The sequence below is a fragment of the Puma concolor genome, chromosome B4, assembly GCF_028749965.1.
Source record: "Puma concolor isolate L17-30 chromosome B4, mPumCon1.1.hap2, whole genome shotgun sequence".
NCBI lineage: Eukaryota > Metazoa > Chordata > Mammalia > Carnivora > Felidae > Puma > Puma concolor.
In genome coordinates, this window is record NC_141673.1 from 128,830,540 (window position 1) to 128,857,476 (window position 26,937).

Consider the following 26,937-nt stretch of genomic DNA (forward strand, 5'->3'; position numbering starts at 1 on the left):
ATTCCTATGAGTTTCCCTATTGGGAAAGATTTGAAATTCCTTGAGGCAGTTGTAAGTATCTGGTCTTCGATCTTTTGCAAATCAATGACAGTTGCATAGATTTGAGGCTATTAGAGTTCATGTCAACTTGACAATACAGTTATCTCTGAAAATATTAAGTGGTAACAATAAAAAATACTTCCTGTAAGTGAAGTTGTGAAATGTCAGGTTCAAATGTGCATTTTCATTTGGTATTTTTCTAAATGAAAAGGCTTGGTGAGAACTCCCCACCCCGTGTCTGAACATTGTTTTTTTTTTTTTCAAAGAGTTTTAACGGACGTGTTCATGGTTACATATTACATTTGGTTGCCACGGTTTACGGGTTCTTAACAGTTCCATGTCCTCCTTGTCAGACAACAGAAAGATCAGAGTTAATGGAACCAAGGAACCTATAGAATTTAAATCGAACCAGTGGTTTGGGGCAACAGTGAAAGCTCACCGAGGCGAAGTTGTGGTAAGTAGGAGTCGTGGCGATGCTGTGCAATATTATGTTCTCAGTTTTTCAAAACTGCTTTCATGTAAGGACTTCTATTGAGAGGGAGGGAGAGAGAGTGTGCGCGGGGTGGGGGGAGGGGCAGAGAGAGGGAGCCGGAAGCAGGGCTTGATCCCACCAGTGCCCCAGGACATGTCAGATTTTTAAAGACAAACTTATCAGCATTCTAAAAAAATAAATTTAGTAGCCCTTAAAATGAAAGAATTTATTCTAGTGTTTAAAGTTATAGGAGATAAAGCTTGTTTTCCATATCAGTTAGAGATTTTTAAATATTGCAACACTTGGACGCATGAGTGGCTGTCGGTTAAACATCCGACTTCAGCTCAGGTCGCGATCTCTCAGTTCGGGAGTTTGAGCCCCACGTCAGGCTCCTCGGTGACAGTGCAGAGGCTGCTTGATATTCCCTCTCTCTGCCCCTCCACCCCCAAATAAATAAACTTTAAATATTTTAAAATATATAACTGCTAATTACATAGTTCTCTGAGTACATTAATAATTTTTTAAAGTAAAAAAAAACCCTCACTTTCAAGTAGATATCGTTCAGCTTTAAAGCGCTATGGCTTCATGATTCTCTTATTTCAATCATCTACGTGTCTAAGCTATTGAGAAATAAGTGACTATATTAAGCTGATCTGGAAATTTTTTTCTTGGGGGAATTTTTTAAACCATTGGCTTTAATTTCCTTACAACAATAAAGCAATAACTTTGGCTTTTAGGATTTGTTTAAAGCTTCTTGAATTATGTTTTAATAAGAATAAGTATTTAAAGGAAATACCTTGCTTTATTTGGTCTGTGGTTAACCCCCCCATGGAGATTTTGACATAAGCAGGTAATGTATAAGATACAGACAGCCCTCTCCAGTTGCAAATCCAGAATTTACAGGATGGTCTCTATAGAACTATACTTGCATTAATATGGTTTTCATATTCCACAGTTGGTAAAAACTTTTTTAGCCTTTGGTGGCATATGACATGTGAATTGCTTTGGAAAGCTAATTCTATCTAATGACTATGTGGGATTAAAAAAAATCTTCTGGGTACTGTATTGACATTTTTAAGTCTTGAAAACTTATCTGTAACACATTATGCATCTCTGAAAATCGTATGCCATGTTCATAATAAAAATAGTTAATTTGGGGGCATGTTTCCATTTTCAAAATTATGTAAAAGGAAATCCGATAATATTAAATATATTTCAAGTTAATTTTTTCCTTTGAGCACTGAAATTTAGGGTATCACATATGCCCTACGTGATAATTATTAGGACTTCAAAATGCTGAAGTATCTTTTTGACTATCCAGATGTCATGTGTGTATGTATTAAGTTTGGGTCAAAGTCCAAATTTATCTTATCAGTGTATTTCACATCAGTGTGAAACTGAGCAGATATAAATAGGATAACTTTCTAGGCAAGAACTGGGAAGAATTTTCTTGGCATCTAAGTGTGGGGGTGGGGTGGAGGGGTGAGATCCGGCAGGTGAGGCCGGCTTTCAGAATACCTCACTGCATAGGTGAGTGCCCACACTGCCCACACTCCTGCCTTTCACCATTGGAACCTTATGTTAAACATATTAGCACATAGTTTGTTAGTTTATTAAGAGGTCCCTAAGACGAAAGAATGTGGATGAGATCGTTGGTTTTTAGGTTATCAGCCAAGACCTCACAATACCAAAAGAGTCAAGTTGTGGAAATACTTTTCTTACTTGAGAATAGAAATAAAATATTTTCACTAAAAGTAGTTGCGCATTGGGCAGATTACCAAGGACACATTTGGAATCGTGAAAGGACTTTATTTTTTTTTCAATGTCTATTCTTTTTTTTTTTTTTTTTTTTTTTTTTTTGAGAGAGAGAGAGAGACAGAGACAGATCGTGAGCAGGGAAGGGGCAGAGAGAGAGGGAGACAGAATCTGAAGCAGGCTCCAGGCTCTGCACTGGCAGCACAGAGCCCGATGCAGGGCTCAAACCCACGAAGAGATCACGACCTGAGCCAAAGTCAGATGCTCAACTGACTGAGCCACCCAGGCACCCCATGAAAGGACTTCAAAATCAGTGTCTGCCTTCATATTCCTGGCATTTTTAAATTTTAAGAGTGATATCATCAAAATCGGAGGTAGGCCAGTGATTCCATATTCCAGGCATCTGTAATTCTGTGTCCTTCGAAATGAGTGCTTGAATAATCAGGTAAAACACACTTATGGCGGATTCATGCTAGCAAACAAGTCAAAAAGATGCCTATAATTTTCTACACATTTGTTTTATTGCCTCTCTCATTTGTAACAAAATTAATGTTGCTTAATTTACTTAAAGAGGACTTCATATATTCTCTTTTGTATTTGATATCCTTCCAAATATCATGCTTTTGTTAAGAATCCAAGCTTCTGAAGAAGCAACCAGAGTATTTCATGCAAGAATCATATTTCCTTTCTGTTGCTTAAATTAATTTTTGTTTTGTCATGAATAAAAACCATTAACTAAAAAATAAAGTCAGGAACACTGTGATAAGGGAGTAGCATATCCAAATGAAAGTCATTGTTTAAAAAGTCATAAGTGGGGCGCCTGGGTGGCGCAGTCGGTTAAGCGTCCGACTTCAGCCAGGTCACGATCTCGTGGTCCGTGAGTTCGAGCCCCGCGTCGGGCTCTGGGCTGATGGCTCAGAGCCTGGAGCCTGTTTCCAATTCTGTGTCTCCCTCTCTCTCTGCCCCTCCCCCGTTCATGCTCTGTCTCTCTCTGTCCCAAAAATAAATAAACGTTGAAAAAAAAATTAAAAAAAAATAAAATAAAATAAAAAGTCATAAGATATGCCATCAGCGATAAGCCAGGGAAATCCATAAAACAGAGGTTTACAAACTTGTCTACATCTTTGAATTCAAAAATAATTTCTTAAAGCAACAAGCAGACCAAAAAAGGAGCTCTCATTTTAACACATCACACTGATTTACTGACTGAAATGATCGTTTGAGTCTAAGTAGGTCCAACTGTTTTAAAAAAGACAAGAAGAGGTTAGTTGTTTGCTATTAGGAAATAATTACTTTTGCCAGGTTACACATATTTAACTTTAAATCCTGTGGGGGGAGAGCTCATTCCTTTCTATATGTTTAATTTATTCTGATGCTACTGTGGATTAATGTTGGGGGAAAAAGAACAGTTTTGGAAGTTTCATTAACTCTGCCTACTGAGGTACTTACCAGCATGCTGGAGGCCACTTAAATCGCCACTAATTTAACATAGTCTGTGATGAATGTAGACACATTAGTCAACAGGTTCAGTCATATCATAGCATGAGGAACTGATGCCACAAAAATATGTTTTGTCTTCGATGCATCACAGGCCTGCGCTCCCTTATACCACTGGAGAACTCTTAAACCAACACCGGAGAAGGACCCGGTCGGCACCTGCTACGTAGCGATTCAGAATTTCAGCGCCTATGCAGAGTATTCGCCTTGTCGGAACAGTAAGTGACTTTATTCTTTGAAAGGGCACTTTAGCTCCAGAGCCTTTCTATGGTAGGCAGTGCAGGCAGTATCAGAACCTCACTGACAAGGAAAAAGAGATGGGGTGAAGATTATGGGCGGCCTTTCAGGAGGTCTTGCTGCGACATGAGGGCCAAGACCCAGATTTCTGTGGGTCCTTTTCCGTGTTGTAGACATTTCTTTAGTAGGATTGATTGGTTCCTTAGTTGAGGCCTTAAACTCTCAGCGGCTGTTCAGAATTCACACCGCAATCTAAAGAACGGTGACCACCCACTTGACTCGTTCCCGGAGGGAGTGGTGTTTGCGAGTGTGCTAGGAACTGGGGACATTCTCACATCAGCTTTCTGTCCAGCCTGTATTCCTGCCGGCTGTTGCTCTCTTTGGCAGTTGTGTGCTTGGGTTATCTGCATGGTGGGCTTTTCTCCCTTAAATGTTTAATCCCTATTTTTCACAAGGGCTCCGCACGCTTAGAGTGTAAGTCTTATCTGGCCGTTCTCGGGATCTCCCAGCAAAGCATCTTTGAAAGCAAGCCTGGCGAGTTCCAACTTTGGGACACTGCTGTTTTAATCACTTCTTGCTGGAACACCACGGATTTGGGACAGCAGTTCTGACTGCTTGGATCTACTCAGTCCTTTTGTGAACTCTTCCAGTTTTCCGTGTGTCGTTGGAGATCAGTGGGATTTGTCAGGGAACAACCACGGGATTTTCATCCTTATTCTCGATAGTTCGCAAAATCACAATGAGGAGAGAAAGGTCATTAGAAGGACCATTCTAGCAACTGATTTCGGGAAATTGATTTTTCAAAAACCCAATCCCAAATTAGATTTCCAAAACCATAAGTAATATTTCCCCATTTTGCATGAATATTTTTTATAAATTTTTTTTAACATTTATTCATTTTTGAGAGACAGAGAGCATTGAGCAGGGGATGGGCAGAGAGAGGGAGACACAGAATCCAAAGCAGGCTCCAGCCTCTGAGCTGTCAGCACAGAGCCCGACACGCAGCTCGAACTCGTGAACAGCGAGATTATGACCTGAGCCGAAGTCGGACGCTCAACCGACTGAGCCACCCAGGTGCCCCCTGCATGAATATTTTTTAAATCCAAGATTAATTTAGGCAAGATAATGAGCAAATATCAGAAATAAAACAACGCAGATAAAGAATGGATCAGTGAGGGGCGCCTGGGTGGCGCAGTCGGTTGAGCGTCCGACTTCAGCCAGGTCACGATCTCGCGGTCCGGGAGTTCGAGCCCCGCGTCGGGCTCTGGGCTGATGGCTCAGAGCCTGGAGCCTGTTTCCGATTCTGTGTCTCCCTCTCTCTCTGCCCCTCCCCCGTTCATGCTCTGTCTCTCTCTGTCCCAAAAATAAATAAACGTTGAAAAAAAAAATTAAAAAAAAAAAAAAAGAATGGATCAGTGATATTAGAGGGTTAATAAAGACGCCGCCGAGATTTCCTCTAAATAACAAAGTGGAACAGCTAACTCAGATGGGGGTAGGATTTTGGCAAGGGGCAGATGATGGCTTCTGTTTTAAAATATTGACATAAATTACCCACTTCCTCACATTACGACAAGTGTCGGCCGAATGAATAATCTGTGAAATTAAGATTTTATTTTAAAGGCTTGAAAACAGAGGTTCCTTGTTGATAATGAGACTCGATTATGTATCCATTCAACACACTAAGCACTAATTATTCTGTGTTTAGGGAATAAAGCACAGAACAAGAGAAAATAAAACACAGTCTTTAAGAAACTTACATTCTAAGTAGGGGAGAGAGACAACAAACATGTAGGTGTTCAGATCCAGCAATTCCACATCTGGGTGTAGGTCCAGAGGAAGTGAAACCAATATCTCAAAAAGATATCTGCACCCCCACATTCATAGCAACATGATGCACTTTAGGCAAGACATGGAAACAACCGTAGCATCCATTGATGGGTGAATGAATAAAGAAGATGTTGTGTGTGTGTACAATGGAATGTTATTCAGCCATAAAAAGAAGGAAATCCTGCCCTTTTCAACCACGTGGATGGACCTTGAGAGCGTTATGCTAAGTGAAATAAGCCGGACGGAGAAAGACAAATACCAAAGAAGAACGCCACTTACACGCAGAACCTAATGAAAAATAAAACAAAAAACAAAAACTCCAAACTCAGGGATACGGAAAATAGATCAGTGGTTGTCAGAGGCGCAGGGTGAGGAGATGAGTGAAGTTGGTGAAGAGGGTCAAAGGCGCAAATTCCCATTTACAAGACAAATAAGTCCAGGGGAAGTAATGTCCAGCAAGGTGACTATGGTTAACAATACTGTATTGTGAGGGTGCCTGGGTGGCTCAGTTTGTTGAGTTTCTGACTCTTGATTTTGGCTCAGATCCTGATCTCATGCTTCATGGGATCGAGCCCCGCGTTGGGCTCTGTGCTGAGCTTGCTTGAAGCCTGCTTGGGATTCTCTCCCTCACCCTCTGCCCCTCTCCCCCACTCACACGCTGTCTCTCTAAAATAAACAAAGCAAAACAAACAAAAAAACCCCCACAATACCATATTGTGTATTTTTTATTTGAGACACACAGAGAGCACACGTGGGGGAGGGGCAGAGAGAGAGAAGGAGAGAGAGAATCTAAGCAGGCTCCACGGTGTCAGCACAGAGCCTGACATGGGGCTTGATCTCAGAAAGTGTGAGATCATGACCTGAGCCAAAATGAAAAGTCGGACGTTTAGCCAACTGACCCACCCAGGCACCTGCTGTGTTGTATATTTGAAAGTTACTAAGAGAGTAGATCTTAAAAGCTTATCACAAGAAAAGAAACTATAATTGTATGTAGTGCTGGGTCTGGCTGTTAACTAGATTTACTGTAGTGATCATTTTGTAGTATATACATGTATCAAATCATTCTGTTATATTCCTTGGACTAGTAATAACATGTTATATGCCAATTATATATCAACGAAAAGAAAACTTCTAAAAAAGAATACATTCATAATACAAAGGCAGATAGCAAAAAGTGCAACAATGAAAAACATAACAAAGCGAGAGAGTAGGGAGTGACCTGGCCCGGGTGGGGAGAGGAGCTTTGGGAAAGGACGATGGGAAAGGCTCTCTTAGCAAATGGCTATTGGAGCAGGGCAGGGGGACTGTCCCACGCACGGGCAACAGCCCAGAGAGGCATATTTGGAGTTGTGTTCCGCTCAGGGTGTTGTGTTTCTTGGTTCCATGAGAGGCCATTACTATTACGCGAAAGATAAAAGTCAGGTAGAGGGATAAAGAAAATCCCAACTTAAATCAGAAAACTAATGGACGGCTGAGGTTTAACAGAGAATGTGTTTCATCAATCCTGTTCATATCCTACTTCTCCCGATGTGCTAAAGATGCTTCCCCATCTCCGTAAACTAGGAGAGCTGAAACGATGAGTTCATCCTTCACAGTCCTCTTGCCTGGGTGATCTACCGCACTCTTCCAGCTAACGTGGAGGGTGATCGTTTATAAGACCCGTCACTGCCTTTTGTTCTGCCTTTTAGACTGAGTGCCTCTGTAACGAGAGAACTCAGGTTAAAATACAGTACGTGGCACCGAACCATGAGTCTGAACCTTTATCTGAAAATAACAATCGTGGTCGGCTTGTGTCTTGAGTGACCCGGGCACATTATGATGCCAATTGACTCACTCTTTATTTTCCTAAATAAACGAATAGCTTGACACAGGTAAAAATGGAGTCGAATTGCAGAATTGCTAAGTCAATTCCCAAGAATCCTTTTCCACTCTGGTTCACATCAATAGTTCTCACTTTCCTCGTGGCCGCTCTCTTACTACAAAACTTTTTCCTCCAGAAATTCACCCAAGGAGCTGACTTCCTGTCTTTCCCCCAGGAGTTTACAGTTCATTAACACAAAGCCAGCTTGTTCATGAGCATATGGTCAGTATCCCAGAACAGGAACATCAGCAATATTATTTTCAAAAGAGAATTTAAGGAGCCTTCTCCTGCTCATTCCGTACCACAAACATACCCCACTGATATGCTGAGCAATACGGGAACTAATCTGTTCATTCATATTCATGACATGCCTCCTACTCTCATTATCATTCATAATTCAGGTGGGGATGATTTACACACAGCCTTCCCTTCTACTTTGAAAACCAACAAATAGTAGTGAATGATCAGCACGATTCCCTGGATCCTGAGTTCATTCTGGGACATAATTGTAAACTTTCTAAATGCTCTGAAATTCCAGGAGGATAGATTCCTTCAGCTCTCATAAACTATAACCCTAAGAGAAAAAAAGCTACCTGACATTCGGTTACAATCACTGCTTCAAATAAACATTTGAAGTTGGTTGTTTTCTCAGTGAGTTTCATGAAAAGTATTAGTATTTTCTTTTAATTTTTTGTTTCCTGTTTTGGAGCAAAATAATTTCAAAGGATGGTCATATTTCTTCTTTGAATAATTTACAATATTAAAAATGAAAAGAAAGACTTGATTTAAAAAGGATTTCTAAAGAGGTTTGTACATTAGAAAAATACGTTTCTTAAATATACTCGAGATTGCAGATATAGGCTTACATAATCATATATCAGGTATTCGTATATATCTCTCTGGATGCATGTAAGTATTTACACACATGAACTTCCAGAAAACTGGTAACCAGACATTTGAGGTTATACAGATGAACCTTTAGGAAACTTTATAGCATTCAGAACTACAAACCACAAAACATAGTTTAAAATAAGGAGTAAATTTTATAAAAATACAGTGTAAGATGTTGTGCACTTAATTGCAGGGCCTGGGTGGCTGGGTCGGTTAAGCGTCCGACTTCGGCTCAGGTCATGATCTCACGGTTTGTGAATTCAAGCCCCACCCCCCCTCGGGCTCTGGAGCCTGGAGCCTGCTTCGGATTCTGGGTCTGCCTCTCTCTGTGCCCTAACCTACTTGCACTCTGTCTCTCTCTCTCTCTCTCTCTCAAAAATAATAAACATTAAAAAATTGTTTTTAAAAATTGCAGAGAGTAAACCTCATGTTAAATGTTTTTACCACAAACAAACAAACAGAGGGACACAAGAAATTTTTTGTAGGTGGTAGAAATTCTTATTACTTTGATTTTGGTGATGGTTTTGTGAGTGTATGCATATGTCCACACTCATGAAAATGTATCCATTAAGATGTACAGCTTTTTGTATATTAAGTATATCCCAATAAAGCTGAAAAAAAAAACTAAGCTTAAAAAACACACGAGAGATTAACGGACATTTCAATTAAAAAGAGGTATTGCCATTAAAAAATACAGTGTATGTGATAGAACAGTGTATTAAAATATACAGGGAGCATCTAGAGAAGAACGGATGATGACAATGCTAAAATTAGTTAAGTACTAATCAAAGGAAAGCAAAAAAACAAAAGACATTCCAGTCGGTTAAGCGTCTGCCTGCGGCTCAGGTCATGATCTCGCGGTTTGTGAGTTCCAGCCCCGCGTCTGGCTCTATGCTGACAGCTTGGAGCCTGGAGCCTGCTTTGGGTTCTGTGTCTCCCTCTCTCTCCGCCCCTCCCCTGCTCGCACTCAGTCTGTCTCTCTCTCTCTCTCTCTCTAAAATAAATAAATGTTAAAAAAAAAAAAGAAATGCAATTTGCAAGGTACCTAACTAATAATAGAATAATTTAAAATTACTTTCCTCTTGGAGATCATTAAAATTGGAATCCTTGTGGGTGCCCTCAGCAGAAAGCCTCCGCCCAGGTGACCGTGTTGACCCCTCTCTTTCTCAAGGCATTTCTTTAGCAATGACCTATGTGGCTTCATGCAGAACACACAGGCAACTCAGAATCCCGTTACTGCCACTTGCAGAATTCGGAACATAGGTGAGAGGAGAGTTTACTTCTTTAGACAAACACGACTCGTAAAACCCAATGTAGTAACTCCAAGGGATGTTATTCCTAGTGGTCTTACTACAAAATCATGATGATATTTGGGACAAAAAAATAAATTATGTTTCATAAATTATGAACATATATTTCATAAATTGTTCATGATGAATTTAAAAGTAAATATAAAGTGGGGCACCTGGGTGGCTCAGTTGGTTAAGCCTCTGACTTCGGCTCAGGTCATGATCTCGCAGTTCATGGGTTTGAATCCCGTATCCGGCTCTATGCTGACAGCTCAGAGCCTGGAGCCTGCTTTGCATTCTGTGTCTCCCTCTCTTTCTGCCCCTCCTTGCTCATGCTCTCTCTCTCAAAAAATAAACATTAAAATTTTTTGTGATGTTAAAAAAATAAATATAAAGCACATATTGATCATTAAAATTAAAAAAAAATTTAATGTTTATTTATTTTTGAAGGAGAGAGAGAGACAGAACATGAGGGGGGGGGGGTGGCCAGAGAGAGAGGGAGACACAGAATCAAGCAGGCTCCAGGCTCTGAGCTGTCAGCATAGACCCCGACGCAGGACTCAAACTCACAAACTGCAAGATCATGACCTGAGTCAAAGCTGGAAGCTTAATCGACTGAGCCACCCAGGCACCCTGATCATTTTAAGTTGGGAAATCAATAGGGAAAACAACAAAATATCCTAGTTGTTATTAAAATATATATTGGGAATGATGATGTGATAACATTTCTATATTTTGGTCACTCTAGGTAATGCTGATCCCGAAGGCCAGGGTTACTGCCAAGCAGGATTTAGTCTGGATTTTTACAAGGTGAATTAGTTTGGGCTTGTAGCTTCTAGTATTATCTGTTTGATTTTTTCTTTTTTCTTTTTGTTTACTCTCTGCCTCTGGCTCTCATCCCCACCCCCAATATCTACCACCAACAAAAGAACCTTTAGGTATGTATCCAGCCTGTTTTGACAACTTCCTTAAATGTTTTTGCTCATTCTTTATTTTCATTAAAGCAATCATGCAGATGACAAACTTATTAAAATAGCACAGAAATACATATGATGAAAAACAACAGTCTTTCTCCCCACCTCAGTGATAATCCTTTACATGGAAAATCTGAACAACTCAGTGAGAGAAATGTGTTTCTAAAAAAAAAAAAAAAAAGAAAAAAATTGCTTTATCTCTTAGCTGTAATTGACTGATTAGATTTAACACGAGTGTTAAAATTCACAACATTCTTTCACAAAGTTACAGAGATAATAAGGGACCAAGATTTTGTGGGTTTGAAAACAGTGTAGAAAAAAATTCATCAGCATACAAATTTTGCTCTTTCGTGGCCTTTTTTTTTTTTTTTTATTACTGTCTTTTTTTTTTCCCCCACTGAAAGTTGGAAGGAGGATGGAAGGAGGTGGTAAGGAGAAGGGAAAATTTATATTTGCTAGTCTGGGGTGTTTGCTCTCTCTTCTGAGAGGGGGAAGGGGGTGGTTGCAGATGTATGGAAAAAACAGGCATTACTGTGGCCTTGAGATAAATAGAAACCATATTTTCTTTTGTTGCCAAAGCTCACAAGACCATGTCTGCTAAATTACACAGCATTAAACATGTACGTTATTTTGCTTACCTGAATCAGTGCCAAAAATCTGAATTTCTGTATCCTCAAGGGAGAGAATTCAACTTAGCTAATTGAGGCAAACGAAAATTATTTAATATGGTAACACACTAAATAGTGGAAAGCAAAAAAAAAAAAAAAAAAAAAGGCAAATAAAATGAACTGCATGACCCAGATACAAGGGCCTCATTTAAAAATTGCTTTTTTATGTGTAACAAATTGTTAGTGATGCTTGTTACCAATGATTTGTCACCTTGAAAAAGAAAAAAATATGTTTTTCTTTTCCAATTGTTGCTGTTTCTGTTTTGTAGAATGGAGACCTCATAGTGGGAGGACCCGGGAGTTTTTATTGGCAAGGTACGTTCTGTGAGCAGAGAAGAAATGTCTATTTGTGGTTACTAACGAGGAGGTGAAACACCGTTAACACCAAATGTTGACCCTTTGTTACATGAATTGTAGGTCTGGATTCAGAGTTTCTCCAAGGAATAAGGCATCATTTCCAACTGTATATGAATGCTATTTTTAAACACTGTTGCAGCTGAATTCATTTGTTCACCAAGCATTTATGGAGGCTGTGTGAGACTTCATGCTAGATGCTGGGGATACAGAGATGAGTAGACTAGACGCTGTTCCCACCCTCACAAGGTTAACACCTGGGGGGAGATGTAGACATTAATCCAATATTCACACAAATACCTGATACACCCCACACGTGATGCTCGCTGTGAAGGAAAGGTACGTCGTGATGGGGCCATGAGAATATAGGAGTCTTCTCCAGGGGTGGCTGCGTGCACGTGTTTTGTCCTCTGAACAACCTGTGCTGTGCTTAGGGAACCCTGGACCAGGTGTAGGACAGCATCTGCCCAGAGGGGATGATGCCTTCTAATTCTTATAAAGGTGCTGCGCAGGCCAGAAGCTGCCCAAAGGTCACTAACTTGGAAACAAGCACCCCTGAACTGAGATCTGAACTTCGCTAGGAGGTAACTAGCAAAGAGAGAAGGGGCTCTATGGAAAGGTTTTGTGGCCTGAATTGAGCAGTCAGGCGAGATGGAGGGAAGCCAGGGTGAACAAGGGGAAATCCTTGGTGGATTGCAGGAGTGTAAATAGATGGCCTTAGCTATAGTAAGTATTCGTTTCTTGTCTCGAGAATCATGGGAAACCAGTGGAGAGTTTTTTGCATGGGATGCTATGATCAGATCTGTGTTTTGAAAAGCTCACTCTGGTTGCCGTATGGAAGATGAATTGGAGGTTGGCCAAAGTGAGGTGTGAGCAAACTACAAGTTTTTAAGGTAAACTAGCTCTAAGGTTCAGATGAAGACGTTTGCTTCTTAGAGTGGGAACAGTGCAGAATGGAAAGGAGGAGAAATTTGAGAGATGCTTTGGAGGAAAACAGACAGCTTAGTTGTTATGTGTGGGTGAGGAAAGGGAGGAGGCCCAGCATACATTTCTGACTTGCGACTGCATGGTTATAAGTGGGTCCCACTGTCTGAGATGGGGAACCCTGGAAGAGAACAGGTGGGAGTGGGTTGGAGAGGGAAGATGGTGAATTTGCTTTTGGTTATGTTGAATGTGAACATGTTTGAGATATCCAGGGTTTTTCATGTCTGCATATATGGGCTTTCACTCAGAGAAGATATCTAGGCTAACGTACAGACTTCCATCACTTGTATATTGGTGACAATTAAAGCCGTGGATGTGGATGGGATGCCTACAAAGAGATGACGGAGAATATTCCCTGAATTTTGGCTGTGAAGTTTAGGATAAAGATAGAGTAGACGATGAGAGAGATGAAGAGTGGAGTGAAATTTTTCTTTTCAACTGGAAGACACCTGATCATATTAATAAGCCAATGGAAGAATACAATTATTGAGAGTCTGGGAAAGATGGGAGAGTAGGACCCTAAGGTCACCTTGTCCCAAGGATACAACTAAATAACATTCACATCAGTGTAAATAACCCAGAAAACAACCCCAAATCTGGCAGAACAAACTCCAGAACTAAATGTAGAGAAGCGGCCACATTGAAGAGGGTAGGAAGGGCAGAGATGTGGTAGGGAGCTAACCAGACCCTCAGGGCTGTCCTTGGGAGGGAGGGACACTGCACAGAGACGGGAGAGAAAGAGACTATCATGTCAGGGATCCCGCAGGGGGAAGATGAGTCCCCATTATGTTTGGCTTTGAAAACCAGAGGGGCTGCCTTTTACAAGTTCTTCTAACTAGTGAGACTTAAAAACTGGAACTTTACAAATCAGCAAGCTCAGCTCTGAGAGAGCCAAAAGGGCTTGAGGAAACGGAGTCCCTGCCCCTAAAGAGACAGTACAATAAACAGCCCCGTGGAGATACAGCATAGAAGCAGCATCTTGAAAAATACCTGAAGGGAGAGTTGTTTACTAAACTCAGAGTGTGTGCCGAAGGAGCAGAGATCACTGGGGGACTTGTCCAGAAACCAAAGAGCTGGCAGGCACCATTTCCTCCCCTGACCCCCAGCGTAAACATGGCCGTCTGCAGGAAACAGCATGGCCCTGCCGCTGCTCACTACCTAACTTGCTAATACCGCCACCACCCTATGCACTTCAGCAGATCTGTCCCCTCCAGCCAGACCTACCTCAGTCCCAGTTGCTGCAGGTCCCCTCCCACAAAGGGCCAGCAAAGCACTTGCTAACACCTTGCCTCCTGCCCCCTCCATTTTGAGGATCCGCCCCTTTCACACCCTTGGCCAGAGGACATCCAGAGTGGTGCCACAAGCCTGGCAGTGTGCAAGCGGCCCTAATGGGCCAGCAGTACTCCAAAGTGACTCCTGGCCTGGGGAGAGGGAAAGAGAACCACACACACCAGTCAGACGGTGGCCCCAGACAGCTGGTCTGACAGAACGACCTGCCCACCAAGGAAAGCTTTCAGGAAACGATATAAAAAAGTACTGTTCAGTTTAGTGATAGTAAATCTCTGGCAAATGCCTCGTCTGACTCAACTCAAGCCCAAGGCAGCATCAGACTGGCCCACTAACAGCACAGGGACCAAACACGGCCCACAACAGGCAAAGAGAGCCACTGCAGAAGACTGGACTGAAGGAAAAAGTGGCTCAGCTACAGCAGCAGGGCACATGCAACACACATAGGAGACAACTCTGAAGTACCAGGTTCTTGTGAACAGGGGACACTACACTGCGGGGCACTACGTGACCTCTTCTTCATAAGGCCACTACTTTCAAGAACAAGAGATGTGGTTGACTTTCCTAACACACAGAAACAGACACAGAGAGTTAGACAAAATGAGGAGACAGAGAATATGTCCCAAATGAAATAACAGGACAAAAATCACTGCAAGACACCTAAGCAAACAGAGATAAGTAATATGCCCAATAGAGAATTTAAAGAAAGAATCATAAAGATGCTCACGGACTTCAGAAAAGAGTGGAGGATATCAATGATCCTTATCAAAGGGATATGAAACGCAAAAAAGAACCAATCAGAGATGTCCTTAATAAATGAAATTTAAAATACATGAGATGAAATAAATAGTAGACTAGAGGAAGCCCTGGAGAACACAGTTATGGAAAGCAATCAAGCTGAACATGTGAGGGAAAAAAGTAATGCAAAATCAAAGGGCATAGGGATTTCAGTAACACCATCAAGAATAATGACATTTACATCATAGGGATCCCAGAAAGAGAAGAGAGAGAAAAGGGGGCAGAACATTTATTTGAAGAAATAAGAGCTGAAAACTTCCCAAATCTGGGGAAGGAAACAGAAATCCAGATCCAGGAGGTGCAGAGAGTCCCCAACAGAATCAATCCAAGAATGTCCACATCCAGACAAATAGCAATTAAAATGGCAAAAAGTAGTTATAAAGAGAGAATTTCAAAAGCACCAAAAGAAAAGAAAACGGTTACATACAAGGGAAACCCCATAAAGCTATCCACTGACTTTTTAGCAGAAACTTCGTAGTCCAGAAGGGAGTGGCATGATATATTCAAAGTGCTGAAAGAGAAAAATCTGCAGCCAAGAATACTCTATTCAGCAAGGCTCTCATTCAGAATAGAGGGAGAGAAAAAGAATTTCCCAGACAAACAAAAGTTAATAGAATTCATGACCTCTAAACCAGCGCTACAAGAAATGTTAAAGAGTAGAAAGGAACAACCTTAAGTAGGAGTAAGAAAAGTAGGAAGCAAAAAGCAGTAAAATTAAGTATATCTATAAAAATCAGTCAAGGGATTCACAAAATAAAAAGACGGGAAGTATGACAGCATATATATCTAAAGCTTGGGAGGGAAAGGAGTTAAGAATGAGTTCAAACTTACAGATATCAACTTAATGTAGACAGCTTCATGTATAAGAGGTTATAGATAAACCTAATGATAGCCACAAATCAAAAGCTAGTAATAGATATACAAAAAATAAAGAGAAATGAAATCCAAGTATATCACTAAAGAAAGCTGTCAAACCATGAGAGAACAGAGCAGGAGTAGAAAGGAACAGACAAGAACTATAAAAACAACCATAAAACAAATATGAGATGGCAGTAGTATAAATCTATCAATCATCACTTTGAATATAAATGGACTAAATGCTCCAATCAGAAGATGTAGGGTGGCAGAATGGATAAAAAGCAAGATTCATCTATATGCTTCCCACAAGAGACTCATTTCAGACCTAAAGACACATGCATATTGAAAGTGAAGGGATGGAGGGGCGCCTGGGTGGCGCAGTCGGTTGAGCGTCCGACTTCAGCCATGTCACGATCTCGCGGTCTGTGAGTTCGAGCCCCGCGTCAGGCTCTGGGCTGATGGCTCAGAGCCTGGAGCCTGTTTCCGATTCTGTGTCTCCCTCTCTCTGCCCCTCCCCCGTTCATGCTCTGTCTCTCTCTGTCCCAAAAATAAATAAACGTTGAAAAAAAAAAATTTAAAAGAAAGTGAAGGGATGGAAAAGAATTTATCATACAAATGGATGTGAAAAGAAAGCCAGGATAACAGTACTTATAACTGACAAAATAAAAGTTTAAAACAAAGATAGTAACAAAAGACAAAGGAGGACACTATATAATCATAAAGGGAACAATCCCACAAGAAGATGTAACAATGGTAAATATTTATGCATCCAACATAGAAGCACCCAAATATATGAAGCAGCTAATAACAAACATAAAGGAAGTAATTGATAGTAGTACAATAATAGTAGGAGACTTTAACATGCCACTTTGGACAGATCATCCAAACAGAAAATGAACAAAGAAACAGTGGCTTTGAATGATATATTCAGAACAGATAGATTCAAAACATTCCATCCTACAAGAGCATAATACATATTCTTTTCAAGTGTTCATGGAACGTTCTCCAGAATAGATCAATATTAGGCCACAAAACAAATCTCAACAAATCAAAATGATCAAAGTCATAGCATGCATCTATCTGACCATAGATTATCTGACCATAATGCTATCAAACTAGAAATCAACAACAAGAAAAAATCTTGTGAAAGAGCTCAAATACATGGAGGTTAAATACCATGCTACTACACAATGAATGGAGCGGCTCAAGCAAGAAATCAAAGAGGAAATAAAAAAAAAATACATGAAGAAAAATGAAAATGAAAACCATGGTCCACAATCTTTGGGATGCATCAATAGCTATTCTAAGAATTATCTATCTCAAGAAGCAAGAAAAAAAATCTCAAATAAACAACCTAACTTTGTATCCTTATAAAGGAGCCAGAAAAAGAACAACAAACAAAACCAAAAACCAATAAAATGAAGGAAATAATAACAATCAGAGCAGAAATAAATGAAAGAGAAACTAAAAAAACAAACAAACAGTAAAACATATCAATGAAACTAGGAGCTGGTTCTTTGAAAAGATCAACAAAATTGATAAACCTTTAGCCAGACTCCTCAAAAAAAAAAAAAAAAGGAATAAAATAGAGGACTCAAATAAACAAAATCAGAAATGAAGGTGGAGAAATAAACTGAACAACCTAGAAGAAATGGATGAATTCGTAGAAACGAATAACGTACCAAACTGAATCAGGAAGAAATAGAAAATTTGAACAGACTGATAACCAGAAACAAAATTGAATCTGTAATAAAAAAAACCTCCCAACAAACAAAAGTCCAGAACCAGATGGCTTCACAGATGAATTCTAACAAATATTTAAAGAACAGTGAATACATAGTCTCAAACTATTCCACAAAATAGAAGAGGAAGGAAAGCTTCCAAATTCATTCTGTGAGGACAACAATACCCTGAAACCAAAAGCAGATAAAGACACTACAACAAAAAGAGAAAACAGGCCAATATCTCTGAAGAACATAGATGAAAAAGTCCTCAATAAAAATATTAACAAACTAGATCCAACAATACATTTAAAAAATTATTCACCACAATCAAGCGAGATTATCCCCAGTATGCAAGGGTGATTTAGTATTCACAAATCAATCAACATGATACATCACATTAATAAGAGAAAGGATAAAAACCATATGATAATTTCAATAGATGCAAAAAAAGCATTTGATAAAGTACAATGTCTATTCATGTGAAAACCCTATACCAAGTAGTTTTAGAGAGACTATACCTCACCATAATAAAGGCCACACATGAAAAATCCACAGGTAACATCATGCTCAATGGTGAAAAACTGAATTTTTCCCCTAAGCTCAGGAACAAGACAAGGATGGCCACTCTCACCACTTTTATTCAACATAGTGCTGGAAATCCTAGCTGCAGCAATCAGACAAGAAAAAGAAATAAAACCATCCAAATTGGTAAGAAAGAAGTTACGGTCATTCCTTGCAGATGACAAGATACTATATATAGAGAATCCTAAAGACTCCACCAAAACACTACTAGAACTGATAAGTGAATTCAGTAAGGTTGCAGGATACAAAAATCAATTTACAGAAATTCACTGCATTTCTACACAATAATAATGAGGCAGCAGAAAGAGAAATTAAGAAAACAATCCCATTTACAATTGCACCAGAAATAGTAAAATAACAAGGAATAAACTTAACCAAGGAGATGAAAGGCCTGTTCTCTGAACACTGTACAACATTGATGAAATAAATTGAAGACAACACAAACAAATGGAAAGATGTTCCATGCTCATGGACTGGAAGAACAAATATTGTTAAAATGCCCATATTACCCAAAGCAATGTAAAGATTTAATGCAATCTCTATCAAAATGCCAACAGCATTTTTTTTTTCACAGAACTAGAACAAACAATTCTAAAATTGGTATGGAACCACAAAAGACCCTGATTAGCCAAAGCAATCTTGAAAAAGCAAAACAAAAGCGGAGGTATCACAATTCCAGATTTCAAGTTATACCACAAATCTGCAGTACTCAAAACAGTATGGTACTGGCACAAAAATCGACATACAGATCAATAGAACAGAATAGAGAGCCCAGAAATAAACCCATGATTATATGGACAGTTAATCTTTGACAAAGGAGGGAGGAATATCCAAAAGGGAAAAGACAGTTTCTTCAACAAATGGTGCTGAGAAAGCTGGACAGGTTACATGAATGAATGAATGGCCCCTGGAAGAATGAATGCATTTTTCTTCATGTATTTTTTAGTTCCTCCAGAATGAAGCTGGACATTATCTTACACCATACACAAAAATAACTTCAAAATGGATCCAGGACCTAAATGTGAGACCTGAAGCCATAAAAATCCTAGAAGAGAGCACTGACATCATTTCTCTGACATCAGCCATATCAACATTTTTCTAGATATGTTTCCTAGGCAAGAGAAATAAAAACAAAAATAAACCGTTGGGACTACATCAAAATAAAAGGCTTCTGCACAGCAAAAGAAACAATCAACAAAACTAAAAGCCAACATACTGAATGGGAGAAGATATTTGCAAGTTATATGTGTAATAAAGTGTTAGTATCCAAAATGTATATATAAACTTCTACAACTCACTACCAAAAAACAAATAATCTAATTAAAAATGGGCAAAAGACCTGAATAGACATTTCTCCAAAGAAGACATCCAGATAGCCAACAGACACATGAAAAGATGCTCAATGTCACTCATCATCAGGGAAATGCAAATTAAACCACAATAAGATATCACCTCACACCTGTCAAGATAGCTAAAATCAAAAACACAAGAACCAACAAGTGTTGATCCTCAATCCTTTCTTTGGAGAAAAAGGAACCTTCGTGCCCTGTTGATGGGAATGCAAACTGGTGTAGCCACTGTGGAGGCTTCCTCTAAAAATTAAAAATAGAATTACCCTAATGATCCCATAATTTCACTACTGGATATTTACCAAAGAATACAAAAACACTAATCAAAAAGATGTATGCACCCCTGTGTTTATTACAGCGTTATTTACAATAGCTGAATTCTGTAAGCAGCCCAGCTGTGTAACAATAGATGAAGGGATAAAGAAGTGGTATATACACAACGAACTATTACTCACCATAAAAAAGAATGAAATCTTGTCATTTACAACTACATGGACAGATCTGTAGGGTATAATCATATTTCACTTAGGCTAAGTGAAATAAGTCAGAGAAAGACAAATGCCACATGATGACAATCATATATGGAATTTAAGAAACAAAACAAATGAACAAGTTAAAAAAAAGACAAACTAAAACACAGACTCTTAACTATAGAGAGCAAACTGATGGTTACCAGTTGGGAGGTGGGCGGGGGAATGGGTGAAATAGGCGAAGGGGACTAAGAGTACACTTATTTTGACAAGTACTGTGCGACGTATAGAATTGTGGAATCACTGTATCATATACCTGAAACTATATGACACTATATGTTAACTACACAGTAGTGAAAATAAAAAAATATAATAATATAAAACCATACTTTTTAAAATTTTTTTTTTTTATTTCCAATGTTTATTTATTTTTGGGACAGAGAGAGACAGAGCATGAACGGGGGAGGGGCAGAGAGAGAGGGAGACACAGAATCGGAAACAGGCTCCAGGCTCCGAGCCATCAGCCCAGAGCCCGACGCGGGGCTCGAACTCACGGACCGCGAGATCGTGACCTGGCTGAAGTCGGACGCTTAACCGACTGCGCCACCCAGGCGCCCCAAAACCATACTTTTTAAAAAGCCAAGAAGAGATCTAGGATATGGGTTTATGATAAAATGGTATGTGAAATTCCTGTTAAGCTTAATTCATACATGTACAACTATGAATATCAAATAATTAACATTTCAGTCTTAAAAATTATTCTGCAGATTGAAAAACAATATAATTTATGGAGTAGGTGGTTATGAAATAAAAAGTATGTGTTTAAAAGATTTGCTTCTAATTCACTCAGAGAATTCTTTTCTTTCCTTAAGTTAAAAAAAAAAAATATCTGATACAGATGATTTGCTGAAAAGTAGCCATACCAAGGAGATATAGAAGCATTGTCTGTAATAGGTAATGTAAAAATCTTTTTAGGCTTAAGGTTATAATGTTTTTAGAAGCAACTAAAGGAAAAAAGCAAAGGCAGTGTGTATGTAGGAGGAAAGGGGGGATTTAGCCTTAACCCAGAGAAAATTGGCAGATTCTACAGACATTGTTCAGAAGTACATGTGTGAATATCGTTGTCTTAATATCAGAACAGTCATTTCAGGCAGAGTCATTGGGAAATATTTATGGCCAGATTTGATAGTTTTACTCCTTTTGGACTTCAAACAGAAAGACTATGAATTATCAGTGAAGTCCCAAAGAATCATTTGGCTTTAAAATTACTATTAAATGTAAGTTTCTTAAAAGCATATCTCCAGTTTTCTCCCAAAAAGAATGAGATCACACTTTTCCCTTAGATATCCATCATAAATATGAGAATGCATGGAAATTGTGGAAAATAGCTGGCTATCTTTTGGATATTCGACCACCCCAAATACAATCATATTTCAAGACTTTTAATAGTGACTTTATTTGGGAGATATTAGCCGAAGTTCTTACCCTATCATTGTTGCCAGCCTTGGATTCCTTTTTTTTGTTTTTTTGTTTTGCTAAAATTCTGGATCTCGCGGGACCTCACTGCCTCCTGTTGTCATAATTTTATGCTCTCTGTATACATTTTACCATAAAAAAATAAATGGCTCAAAAACTATGCAATTCCTTCCTTTTTTTTTTTTATTTTTACATTTTATTTATTTTTGAGAGAGAGACAGAGCACAAGTGGAAGAGAGGCAGAGAGAGAGGGAGGCACAGAATCTGAAGCAGGCTCCAGGCTCTGAGCTGTCAGCACAGAGCCCGATGTGGGGCTCAGACTCACAAACCGTGAGATCATGACCTGAGCTGAAGTTGGACGCATAACCACCTGAGCCACCCAGGCACCCCTTTCCTTCCTTTAACATAAGTGATAGATTTCCTAATCTATTTATTAAGTATCTAGATTTAATCTGTATTTTGTGAGACTACAAAAAGTCTTAATAGAATGCCAAAGGAGACCTTGTTTGTAATGCCAGATACTGTAATAGCAAAACCACATGACCTTAGAGAATGCATTCGTGCTCTTTGCGCCTCAGTTTCCCCACCCATATGAGGTTATATTTGGCTAGATGATCTCCAAGTTAGATGATGTTTCTTCTATCTGCAGTGTTCCAGATTAAAATTTTAATCCATAAGTTTTGCCTACAGGTATCTTTACTCAGATATTTTTATCATTTGGAGGTAGAGGCAGTATGTACTGTGAAGGCAGCAGGAAGACAGATAATAATATGTAGTGATCTTTGGTTCTTCTGTCAGAATGGAAGGCTCTACCCAGCCATAACCAACTTTACCTGCAGTTCTAGTAGCAGGTGGGAAAATTCATCTTCAAAAACGCAAGCAATTCCATTATTGTTTTCAAGGGAGTATGTGTTTTTCAGATGTTCTGTGTCTGCTCAGAGAGGGCCTGCCTCTTGCATTCATTCAGCTAATGCATCCATTTGTTTGGACACAGGTCAGGTGATCACTGCCAGTATTGCAGATATCATTGCGAATTACTCGTTCAAGGATATCCTAAGGAAATTGGCTCGAGAGAAACAGACAGACGTGGCTCCAGCTTCCTATGATGACAGTTACCTTGGTGAGATTCATTATTTAGCACATTTGTTGTTTCTCAAAAGGCAAACTTATTAAATGTAGGTGCAAACTTTATTCCTCACTTATCCGCTGTTCTTCGGCAGCTTGTGCAAATTTTCTTTTCTTACTAGCTTAGAATGGACTTTCCTTTTATTCAGCCATGGCATATAAGTCTTCTCTTTTGGTTCAGCCTATTTTATAGGCTCTGTAACAGACTTTCGCTTCAAATTCAGCAACCATTTTTTATTTTAAAAATTTCAATAAGTTACTCTAGAAGGATATGACTTTCACACAATAAAACATTGGCCTCAGCCCCAAAGTCAATTTCTTATTTAATGGGGGGAATTTCGATGGTTACTTTCTATGTTTTGATTTAGGCTGTAGTGTCCAGTTATGCAATCAAACACTAACTGTAAAAGTGTCTTGCACATAAAATATTTTGCCAGTTGTAGAGACTATGAATTAGTGGGGCTGCCCAGTGCTATAGGGGCAACATGTTGGCCGTCCTTTCCAGCTTTTAGAGCAACAACAAAAGACCTTCCAGTTGCTAGAATGTTGTCAAAACGTATTATGCGGAAACCATACAATGTCAATGTGCCACGGTTGTTTCCCACCTTTAGTATCCTATAGGCATTTTGATTGCTTGATAAATGAAGCAAAATGCAGTTATGTTTTTCACCTCACCTCACTTTAGAGCTAAGTGACATTTGTGGAAAACCATCATTAAAGAAATTAGGAAATATACCTTCTTGGCGATCAGAAATAGCAAATGTTGAGCACAAAAGATACTTTCCGAGTATCATGTCTGATCCTGATGAATCAGCGACCTTCAGGTACAATGGCCACCATTTACTCTTTAAGGGGGATGATGAAGTATTCCTCACAATCTGATTGTGTTGCCATGTTCAGAAGAAGCGGATCGATTATGCTTCCAGGATTTAGTACGGAAGCGTTCATTTCACTGTTTTTTCCCATTACAGAACCCTAAACTTTTATGTGACGATATTTGTTGAAATTTCTGACCAAAGCAGTACTATGGCAGTTCTTTCATTTTTCTAGATAAAGCTCATTTGTAAAGCCTTCAAACATGTGACTAGTTTTCCTTTTCTTTAACCCAGGATATTCAGTTGCTGCTGGGGAATTCACTGGAGACTCTGAGCAAGGTGAGAGACATTATTGGATTTAAGTCATTTATAAAGCACGGGGAAAGGTAAAAGGACCTGAAAAGCCCTGTTATAAATGTGATTTTCTTTGCTACACAAATGTATAATAATGGAATCCCAGAATGTGTATGATAATATTATGTAGAAAAACAAACCAAAATACACTTCAGCACAGCATTTTAAGTCTTAAATAACTTCGTAATACTGAATGTCAATCGTTATAAAATCGAGTTAAGCAATAAAAAAAAGTCCAATAATCCCATATTATGCATGAGAAAAATACAGGTGATTAAATGGCCCACATATGGGCGCCTGGGTGGTTCAGTCAGTTAAGTGTCCAACTCTTTGATTTTGGCTCAGGTCATGATCTCACAGTTTGTGAGTCTGAGCCCCACATTGGGCTCTGGGCTGACAGTGGGGAGTCTGCTTGGTATTGTCTCCCTCTCTCTCTGCCCCTCCCCCATTTGCTCTCTATAGCTCTCTCAAAATAAATTAAAAAAAAAAAAAACTTAAAAAAATGGCCTACACAAAAGCCATGCTATTAGTGACAGATCACATTTGAAAAGTCAAGATCCCCCATCTTTAATTTCTGGACATTCACATTGGACGTGTCCCTACTGAACTCCCTCCCGGGCTCCAACCCAACACCTCTACATTATTTCCTTTTCCCCTTTGGACATGCTCAAGCTCAAAATAACAGAATGAATTAACTCCTTTTCTCATATATGCCCCTCACCTCTGTCCTCTATACCTTATAATGGCTGCCATCTCTGGTTTCTGTCCCCTGAATCTGTAGCTACTCTAATTTCGACAGGTCAAATGCTACTTTTTTTTTTTTAGTACAATTTCAAATGTCATCTCCTTCTTTCACTTCCTTCTGTAAACTCCTGTAAGATCTCATTTTTCTCCCTCCTAAGGAATTTACCATTCATTCATTCTTCCAGTTTTTCTTGAGCACCTGCTGTGTGCCAGGCTATGTGTTAAATGTTGAACACACAGAGGCGAACAGATGGTCCTCAATCTCAGAGTTTATAGTCCCAGTGGGGCTGACAGGCATTAAACAGCGAGCACAAAATACCTGATAAACAATTGTAGTAAGTGGGAGGATAAAGTTCTAAACATAAAACTAATCTAAGCCCCATGACCTCATCACCTCCCAGGGGCCCTGTCTCCTGAGACTATCACATTAAGGGTTAGGTTTCAACATACGAATTTTGGGGGTACACAAACATTCAGTCCCTGGCAATACCTATCATATACAAGACTGGTAATATTTATTGAATGAATGAATCATCAATCAATCAGTATTTCCATCTTGTTTCATATGAACCTTAACTGCTTTTCACTAGTGTGTTTTAACGAATTCACAAAGAATTAAGAGTAAATGAAATGTGGGCCATCCCTGGAAATCATCAGAGCTTATTGTATTGTATTGTATTGTATTGTATTGTATTGTATTGTAGAGAGAGAACGATCAGGGAGGAAGGGCAGAGGGAGAGAGAGAGAGAGAGAGAGAGAAAGAGAATCCTAAGCAGGCTGCAAGCTCAGCATGGAGCCCGATGTAGGGCTTGATCCCATGACCCTGGGATCTTGACCTGAGCTGAAATCGAGTCAGACGCTCAACCAACTGAGCCACCCAGGCGCCCCAGAGCTCTTTTAACTGTTTCATCTCAAAAAGAATTACAAAGCAGAAATTCACAGAGAATAAAACATTCTTTATGCAGTGAGGTAGGGATTGAACACAGAGGTTTTGTGGGTTTTTTTTTTCTTTAAAAGAATATTTTGCTTTTAAATACAAGATAGTTCTTTTTTTTTTTTAATTTTTTTAAACCTTTATTCAGTTTTGAGAGACAGAGCACGAGTGGACGAAGGGCGGAGAGGGAGACACAGGATCTGAAGCAGGCTCCAGGCTCTGAGCTGTCAGCACAGAGCCCAACATGGCATTCAAACTCATGAGCCATGAGATCATGACCTGAGCCAAAGTTGGATGCTTAACCAACTGAGTCACCCAGGCACCCCTAAATACAAGCTAATTCTTAAAGGCTCTCTCTTTCCATACATTTTTTTCTTCAAGATTTTAAAAGACAATCTGTTGTGGTAGTTAAAAGCATAGACTTTGGAGCTAGACCACTTGGGTTTCAACCCTGACTTTGCCATCTACCAGGTCTGTGACCTAGTTACCTAACATCTCAGTGCCTCCATTTCTTTATTTCTAAAAGAGAGATAGTGGTGATGGTAATGATGATGATGTTGGTGATGATGATGATGGTAATAATGCTGAGGAGGAGGATGATGGTGTTGATGATGATAACAATGAAGATGATAGTACCATCTAGATCATAGGATTCTTAGGATTAAGTGAGCTAATCCTACATTCATAAAACAGTATAATACTGATACGTAACAAATACTATTTAAATATTAGCTATAATGAGAAAGAATTCTTGGGATAGAGTCCATCAGAGATAAAATTAAATTCCTAGTACCTTAGAAAAGTCAAATCTTCTAATCACTCAGTGATTTAGCAAAGGAAATTGTAAAATATGCCAAATGATTTTAAACATGGCATTAAACTCCTGTTGGAAAGTTCCCCAGGAGAAAATTCAGTCCTGACCCAAGAAAATTATTAGGGGTGCATGACAGCACATCACAGGGAAGCATGGTAGGAAATCATAGTGGTTTTCCATTAGAGCAGAGAAATATCTAGAAGATGGATCCAAGTTTTAAATGATATGTAAAGTAAAGGCACTATCAGGGAGTGATCCATTCGTCAGAATGGATCCATTCATCAGACCACACCAAGTCCAAGACTGCCCATGTTCACTACTTACGTAAGCAGACTGGAAAGAGTTGAAGTTCTTTGAAACCTAGTGAGTGACCTGATGTACTATAGATTAGAAGCCCTTAACGTGGGATCCTTGTATTCCGGGTGGTACAGGGACGGATGGACTTCACAGGGTTTGAACCCCTAGAAATTATATGCAAGGTTTTATATGTATATGAATTTTTCCAATGAGAAGATCCATAACTTTCATCTATTTCCCAAGTGTGTTCATGACTCAAAAAAGGTTAAGATCTTTGGTTCTTGTTTTAGAGTCCAACGTGGTGAGCTAAAACCAAAAAAGTGATATGGCCCTAACCAATCCTAGGAAAGTCATTTGGTGTGGTAGAAAAAACGTTGACGTGGCTCTCAGTTCTTGAGTCTTACTGCTCACCAACTATGTACAGTGACTGAACCTTTCTAAGCCTTATTTTCTCCACACGTC

The 26,937-nt window shown here is 39.4% G+C and overlaps 1 protein-coding gene across 1 annotated transcript in view; it reads left to right on the forward strand.

The window, feature by feature from the left end:
- The window catches only part of ITGA8 (integrin subunit alpha 8), a 190,294-nt gene that overhangs the window by 26,626 nt on the left and 136,731 nt on the right, over positions 1-26,937 (forward strand). Inside the window, exons 3-8 of the mRNA XM_086714858.1 lie at positions 393-493; positions 3,858-3,981; positions 10,617-10,678; positions 11,780-11,825; positions 22,387-22,512; positions 23,627-23,671. Coding sequence (XP_086570984.1) covers positions 393-493; positions 3,858-3,981; positions 10,617-10,678; positions 11,780-11,825; positions 22,387-22,512; positions 23,627-23,671 — 504 coding nt within the window. The remainder of the gene's footprint in view (positions 1-392; positions 494-3,857; positions 3,982-10,616; positions 10,679-11,779; positions 11,826-22,386; positions 22,513-23,626; positions 23,672-26,937) is intronic.